Genomic DNA, 8,486 nt, shown 5'->3' on the forward strand with positions numbered 1-8,486 from the left:
GTTTTGCCTTTCCAGTTTTTTTGACATTCACAAAACCATACGTTAATAATATACGACAGGGGCTCATGACTTCGTTTTAGTGCATCCTTGATAGATTTTACCTAGACATACGAGGGCGGTTCAATAAGTCCGTGACTTTTATAATTTCCCGCCACTTAACTGAAAGAACAACACTGCTCCTGTCAACAAGCATCTGTCAGTAGACATCTGTCAAAATTTGCACAGGTTACGTCACTTGGTTTGTGTTTTACACCCGTTCTTAGCAACAACCGCGTGATTTAAAAACATAATGGAAAAAACTGAATTTCGTGTGCTCACTAAGCATGATTTTTTTACGGAAAAAAACCATCACTGAAACCAAGGCTAAGCTTGATAAAGATTATGGGGACTCTGCACCATCAATATCTATGGTTAAAAGTGGTTTACTGAATTCCGTTGTGGCCGTACAAGTACGGAAGATGCCGGACGTCCATGGCACTCAGTTGAGGTCTCTACACCTGAAATGATTGAAAAAATTCACGACATGGTGTTGGCCGATCGGAGATTGAAAGTGAAAGGGATAGTGGAAGCCACAGGGATATCACGTGGCTCACTGGTTTCAATTTTGAATGATCACTTGGGTATGAAAAAGCTTTCCGCAAGATGGCTGCCGCGTTTGCTCACAAACGCAATCGAATGACAACTTCGCAGAGGAGTGTTTGGCGTTGTTAAACCGAAATTCGGACGAGTTTTTGCGCCGTTTTGTATCCGTGGATGAAACGTGGATCCACCACAACACACCAGAGACCAAAAATCAGTCTAAACGGTGGGTTTCTCGGGGTGAATCGGCGCCAAAGAAGGCCAAGGTGGGTATTTTGATGACCTCGAGAAACCTCATTTTTTGGAAGGGATAAAAAAATTGCAGAAACTTTGCACAAAGTGTATAGAGCTCAAAGGAGACTACGTTGAAAAATAAATAAAAAAATATCCAAAAACCAGTATTTTGTTCAAAAAGTCACGGACTTATTGACCCGCCCTCGTATTATCAAGATGAATGAATAAGTTATCATACTTGTAATTACCTCACCTACATAAATTGCATATACCTATGTACTTTTCGACTGTGAAACTCAGATGTACAATCACACATACCTAGTATTTGAGTTAGAATCCTACCCATATTATAAACATTGATGTTTAATCTGTGAAATAATCGTTTCAACATTATTTCGCACGTTTCCACAGACGCGAGGGCTGGGGCAGCCGCGACATGCACGCTGATTTCGACTCCATGTTCAACAAGACACGTCAGAATTTCCCGCGAGGTAAGTCCGATGCGACGTTGCCAGCTTGTGCACGCTTGCCGCCGCCCAGGGGAAAACGTTGCCAATATTACACCACGCCTGGTCACACTAGCTTTGTACACTACGCATGACGTTTGGTTGACAAGACGATTAGATTGCCAGCACAATGCGTATGTCTATTTGAAAAATTCCTGAAAATCATAGTTCTTTCCGTTTATCTTTAAATTGTTATTTTATTTTTCATTCAATTACTTACTGCTAAATTTATCAGTCTGAAAACGTTTTATGCTATTAAATATTGTTAAACTTCTGAAGTATAAGTTGATTTTTGTGCACAAGACACAATTTATGTTATTACCAATAAAAAATTTAAAACTACATTTCTCCAGTTGTATGTTGTATGTTTCATTCCACTTTTCCAAACATTAGGCCACCGCATGAGCGATCAAAATTCATGAACACATTTGCACCGCCGTAGTTAGATCACTGTAGCAAGCCTGTACACTCACAAGAAAGCTTCGCCTTAATTGTTAACGTCAAGCCACAAAAATCGACCCATTATCTACAATCTATGACTTTTTTAAAATCAACTCTATACTGTTTTACACAAAGCCTTAAATATTCGTAACGTTTTCCACCAGCGGTACCGGTTTTCTCTTAACATTGATACATAGCAGACTATGGAACAGCTCACTAGATATTCATAGTCTCCTAAGTATCATCCTATTATTAAACATCAGAGTTCATTAACATTTTTAATTAATACATTAACTTGCATTGTAGTGTTCTATTTTATGTGAATTGCATTTTTTGTGCAGGTTTTGACTTTCCTTTTAACATTAGCAAGAAAATGTTGCATAGTTCCCAAAATACATGAAAAGAATCTTTACATTCCGTATATCAAAACAGCGAGCGGTGTGAAGCCATATCGCTCGTAAAAATCATGTCTGAGATCGACCGCCGACGAAACAAGTCATCACGACTCGATTCAATATTTAATCTGATGTTTTATATGAACAGAGAATTATAGTTGGATGTGGTAGCACTGTATAATACAAGCCTGAGGGTCCCTAGCCCACACGTACATTATGCTATCACAAAGAATCCTTCGCTGAGCTCCTGAGCGAACTTATCTGCAGCCAAACCGGGGGGATCGAAAGAGAGGGAAAGGCAAGACGTCCTGTGAAAGAGGGAGATGGGCACAGTCTTCGCAGCGGTAGTGAGGTTATATTGAACTGGTTGCAGTTGGGTTGCGCGTTACACTGCATGCTCCGACCAAATCTTCACATCACAGCGGCACCGGCGCAAACGACAAATCAGCCACAAACGCCACACAACAATAGGTACTAAACTATATTTATTTGTTCATTTGTGTTTTTGTGTTCGCACCATGCGCGGCCACCGTTTACCAGAAGCCTCTTTGATATTACGCTCCAGCATTGTTTAAATGAATATCTGGTAAATAGTTAATGGAAAGCAACATTTTAATGCATAGTTTTGTGTTTTGATTTTGCTATCTTTAAAGCTTACGTATTTAGTTCGTTTAGATTACTATTAACTTTTAACAGTTTGCCTTTGATGTTTGCATTAATAGTCTTGTTAGAATCGTTAGCAGTATATTGTTGTAAAATGTTATTCGTAAGCCAGATACAAGTAGAAAAATAAAGTAAAAAAATATATGAGTAATTAAGTTAACGATGCTACGTAACTGTCCTAAATGATTAAAAATGTTGCCGAGAAACTCTTGAACTAAATGAATCACTGTAAATACACCATCCCAGCCAGCATTCTGCATGATCGAAACGTGTGTTTTTCGGTTGATTTCCAGGTAGTAGTAAGAAATGCAGTAAGCAATCGCAGGTGGAGGGGGAGGGGGAGGGGGGGGCGGGGAGGGCGCGCTGGACCTGTCGGACCTGGACCTGAGCGCGATTCGGTTTAGCGAGCGCGAGCTGGAGGCGCTGTCGGGGCTGACGCCGGCGCTGTCGCGGCGCCTGCAGACACAGCTGCTGGCGCACCTGCCGCCCGCCGCCGCGCGCCGCCTGCGCCGCGCGCTGTCGCTGCAGCCCGTGCGCGCGCCGCCGCCGCCGCCCGCCGTCTGCACGCTGCCGCGCCGCCGCGCCGCCTCCCGCGAGGCCACGCCCACCGCCGACCACGACAAATCCACCAAGGAATCCAGCCAATCACGAGGCAGCAGCATCAGAAGCACGCCCGACCGCTCCCTGCTCAGCAAGTATTTAACGCCCGAAAGGACCTTCTCGCTCGACGAGTCGTACTCCTCGGATAATGGCAGTATTCTGTCGGAGCCGAGTTACATCGCGGCGTACGGCGCGCCCTCCGGCCCCGGCCTCGCCTCCCGCCGACACAGCATGCGCGCCAGCAACACCAGCACCAGTACCGACCAACCAAAAAAACGTATCTCACGGTTCCTCAGACCAGACTTCTTCGATACACCGCCCGACGAAAGCCAATACGCTAGACTTAAGAAAGAGAAAGAACTGGAAACTCAGAAAATATTAAAGGAAATCAGGGAGAAGAAGAACAAAACGCTGAACACACCGCCACCGACTGGCAGCAGTTCCGTTGACTCGAGCGAGTCTCCCACGCCTAAGGACGACGGCGGATTCGCCCGAAAGAATCTCAATTCCAACAGTCTCCTGACTGCTAAAGAGAGGAGCCGATCTAATACTCCATTTTTCCCCATTCTAGACAAGATAAAAGAAACAACATTGGACACTAGAAATATAGAAGCGAATTCAGTTGATAAATACAATGAAAGTAAACGCAAAACGAATGTAGACGAAAGCTCTACTAATAACAAAGAATCTAAACTGAGTAGGCCTAAAAGTTATCCAGTTAAAAACATAGATTCTCCGGAACGAACACAGAAGGAAACTTCTGAAAACGATACATTGCGTAAGGAAAACAAAGATAAGAGCAGCGTGCAGAAAGATTCTAAAATTGCGCGGCCAAAGAGCTATCCAACTAGTAGTCCGTCCCCAGAAAAGGTTTACATTAGTCGAGTAAAAAAAGAGGAGATAACATCAAACGATGTCAAGTGTGAAAAGGCAGAAGTAGTCAAACCTTCAATAACACGTCGCGATAGCGACGTTGAAGTTAGTTTCAACATAAGTTTACCTAAAAAACCTAAACCGGTCCCACAAAAAGCTCATTCTGTTGAGATATGCGAATCTAATAATCAAACAAATGAAGTACTGGTATTGAAGAAATATCAGGTTGTGGGAAACAATGTCGATAATACGGAGAAGCAAATTGATGTTAAGGAAAAAGAAGAAATGCAAGGAAACGGCGCCGTGATGACGAACGGTGGACCAAAATTAGACGTGGCTAAAAATAATTACGAAGATGAGGCTAAGGTTAAAGTGATGAACCACGACTCTAAAAAAGAAGAAGTTAAACTAAAATCGACAGATTCTGAGTCCAGTGAAAAGAAGGTTGTTAAGAAAAAGGTGGTTAAAAAAGTTTCTTCGAAATCAAAGACTGATGCGACGAGTAGCCAAGAAAGTGACGCTAAACCTACCGTCGAGAAGAAAAAGGTCACGAAAAAGATAAAAGAGAAGGGTAGTGAGGATGCTAAAACAACAACCGTCACGAAAAAGAAATCAGTATTACAGTCGATTGGTCAGAAGCTGGAGAAATTAACATCGAATAAATCTAGCTCGCCCGATAAAGAAAAGGTGATTGATAGCAAAGAAGCGGCGGCAGCTGATGGAAAGAAGTTAAATGGCAAAGTAAGCAGAAGCCAGCGGGAACAATCAGAGCCTACACATGCGGAGCCCACCACAGAGTCTACCCTCATCAAACGAGCGGTCACCTTGACCGACGTGGCTGCGCTAGACAGTCCCGTCACCGTCCCTAACAAAACAACAGTATCTAAAGTGCTAGGGCTATTCAAGAAGTTTGAACCAAAAGAGAAAGCTCCTAAGGTACTTGTTGACAAACATCCCACCGAGAATCTCGATATTATTGAATCTAATAATGTATCAGATAACGAAGCATCTGATAAGCCAAAGCGACCCACTTCTTTGCTATTGAATGGACTTGGACGTAAAAATAAATATGGCAGAACGTCGAGTGATAGCGTGCCCGCCCTGGCCAACGACGATCCTGACCTGGTCAAAAAAGATAGCACAAAACGAAATAGCCTCAAGCTGGACTTCTCCAGATTGCCGAGAGTTAAGAAAATAGTTCCTACAAATCCTGTGATAGAACCCCAGATTGTTTACTCCATAGACAAAGAGACTGAAGCGAAAGATGCAGAGAAGAATGGCATAGTTCGCGATGCAGCGGACATCGTGGCGGAGCCCCGCGCCCGCAGCCGCTCCCGGAGCCGTTCCACTTATTCCAACTCGGATAGCAAAACTGATCTTGGCTCGAATAGTAAAGTTTCCCACATCCCGACCTCTCCCACCGAATACCCGCCGCACCTTCCGTACAGAGAGCTCGAGCCGACCACGCCCGAGAGAGAGGACGTGGAGGAGAGGATCCGCAGGAAGAGCTTCTACTCGAGGTTCAACGAGAAGAAGCAGCGGAGGAAGAGCACGCTGGTGGGCCCGGGCGCCGCGGAGTACGACCCGGTGGCGCGCCTGCACGACCCCGCGCCGCGCGACCTGTCGCCCCTGTCGCCCGTCGACATCAGCCCCGCCGCAGACCACCGCTACCGCTCCTTCATCTCAGAACTACCCGTCAGCCCCAGAAACGCGCTTCGCTTCGACCACTACGGCCTCAGCGACAAAGTCGACAACTATCGATCTCTCGATCGCCACGAGTTGCGAAAGTACCCGCGAAGCTATCTGGACTACGACCAGCCGGCCTCGTACGGCGCGCACAGATACGCCCGGACCATGTCGCTCCTCGACTCCGACCCTACTGAAGACCATTCCCTCACCCTGCGGGACCCTCACAAGTACAACCGCACCATATCCATGTACTCGCCCGGCAACTACGCCACCTACCGGCCAAACAGAACAACCAGGAACTCCGCCATTATACTGAAAGAGAGCGAGAAGGAACCCAGTCCGGAGAACATTCTAGAAAAGATAAAAAATAGGAAAACAATATCGATCAGCGTAACAAGAAAGAAAACCCCAGAAAACGAGACTGTCGACAGGTGTGTATAATTTGTTTTCTTTTAATCGTAAATAATACACAGTAATAAATAACTTTCCCAAACTGAAAGATAATATGGGTTGTCTCTGTGCACGCTTCACGCTTTCAAATAAGTTACGGCACTAATGCTTTAAAAGTTTTGTGAATCCCCTTAGAGCTAGACAACTAGTGTCCATTTTTATTGTGAAAGTATAAATTGTAAAAAGTGTTATTGTATTTTAAAGTCCAGTATACTTATTTTTTCATCGACCACACAAGTAAACACATTTCTTTTTTTAAGCACAATCGCAATGCTCTTAAACTTTTTATAGAAGTAGACTTTCAGGCACAACTTTCATAAACAGCATTCTTGTAAATGGGACATTTGAACACTCACTTCGTGGTGAAGCTTCGTACGTAGATGAGCTATAGGTGATCGTTTGTTTCTAGATCCCCTGTCTCATCTAAAGGCGAAGGCGACGGTGCAGAATGCTCTGAGAAAGTTGACTGAACGCAACTGTTGAGAACACCGCAGACTATGTGATTTATTTACGCATTTTATGGAGAGAAAAAAGAACATCTAGTTTTATTAACTCCCAGGTCAGTGTCTTTGTAGTTACCCGATAGGTTTCCTGTTTTGTTGCTAATCTTATTTTTAAGTCACTCTTCGTCTCCAATCTTGCCATGTGTTATCGTTAATCATTCGATAATTATATTAGAATCTCAAAGTGACAAAATAGTCGGAATAAGACTGTCTCTCTTTGTGGCAAATCTTAGCTCAACTTTGTAATGTCTTTTAATAACGTCATACCCATTTAATTCGTATATTACCAATTATAAGTCATTTTTAGATTCATCAATATTAACGCCATTTTGCTGTGACTCACGAAAGTGCGATATATAGTTGGTTAAATATTGAACCCCTACGACGCTAGTAATAAAATTTAAACTTCTGGGTAGTCCTTACAAAAAAATCGGTAGGTGCTACATACATACAGTGATGGGTTGTATCGTTAAATTCATTGTTAGTAAATAGTTGGCTTATCCAGGTTAATAGGAAATACATAATGAGATCAAAGAAAATTTTATGAGATTATTATGGAGTTATTTAGTTCATAAATCGTAACGATGTTCATTATTCAGCCATGAGACATGACTTTAAAATTATTGCATATGCTGCCCATTTACAGAAGTGATTGATTCATTTACCTACTTATTTAAGGAAAACCTCTTGGCGATGAAAGCACTTGTTACAATTATCTATATTTTATATAAATAACTAATAAATATATTGATGACAAAAGATGTACGCAAAATATATCGAATTTCTTTGCGAAATGTTATTATAAATTATTATGTGCCTTTGCTATAATGAAATGACTGGATTTGATGTAGTCCATAATATATGGGATAGGATGAGATACGATATTTTATTATTATTCGTGTGATTGCACAAATATGTTTTACTCACTATGATTTTAATGTATTCATAGTCGTACAGTGTGTTATTTTGACGCTTAGTCAAGTTTAAGTTTAAATATTTTTATCAAAGTATTCAATTGCTAAGTCAAATTACAGAAATAATCGAATAGAATGGTGCTTAGATAAATATTTTGTTTGTTTAACTGTATTTATAGAAGAAAGTGTTAAAGAATCTCTTACACCAAATTTGTATATTATAGCTTGTAATTTGCGTTTTACTTTTTTATAATTATAGTGCTAGTGATGCATAACGTTTGTTATTTTGTCAATTAATTACATAAAACCATTTGTTCAGTGTCATTTGTTTGTTGCCATCGAATATCACTTAGAATGTATTATTGACCAACTGAGTTTGTAACATTTGAAAGCAATATTATTCATATTTAAATATTAAATCTTCATATTTATTTTCCGCGATTATTTATATGACATGGTAACATTTAGAATTCGGATTATTTATTAGTGTGTGATGAATTTCAATATTTTTTCTTGTTATTCGCAGTCGACTGCTCTCACAAGCTGACACTGTGATTGTTACAAAATAATATTAAAACTTCTATCACACACGTTTTGTATTGAATGTGAATAAATTATATAGTTGAATTGCTTTGTTTT

At 41.6% G+C, this 8,486-nt stretch overlaps 1 protein-coding gene across 1 annotated transcript in view; it reads left to right on the forward strand.

Annotated features, from left to right (window-relative positions):
- The window catches only part of LOC105385663, a 35,775-nt gene extending 27,301 nt beyond the window's left edge, over positions 1-8,474 (forward strand). Inside the window, exons 27-30 of the mRNA XM_048629092.1 lie at positions 1,225-1,304; positions 2,529-2,624; positions 3,144-6,411; positions 6,840-8,474. Of these exons, the coding sequence (XP_048485049.1) occupies positions 1,225-1,304; positions 2,529-2,624; positions 3,144-6,411; positions 6,840-6,900 (3,505 nt within the window). The 3' untranslated portion in view covers positions 6,901-8,474. The remainder of the gene's footprint in view (positions 1-1,224; positions 1,305-2,528; positions 2,625-3,143; positions 6,412-6,839) is intronic.
- Positions 8,475-8,486: the final 12 nt, after the last annotated feature.

Source organism: Plutella xylostella, chromosome 22 (assembly GCF_932276165.1).
Source record: "Plutella xylostella chromosome 22, ilPluXylo3.1, whole genome shotgun sequence".
Lineage (NCBI taxonomy): Eukaryota > Metazoa > Arthropoda > Insecta > Lepidoptera > Plutellidae > Plutella > Plutella xylostella.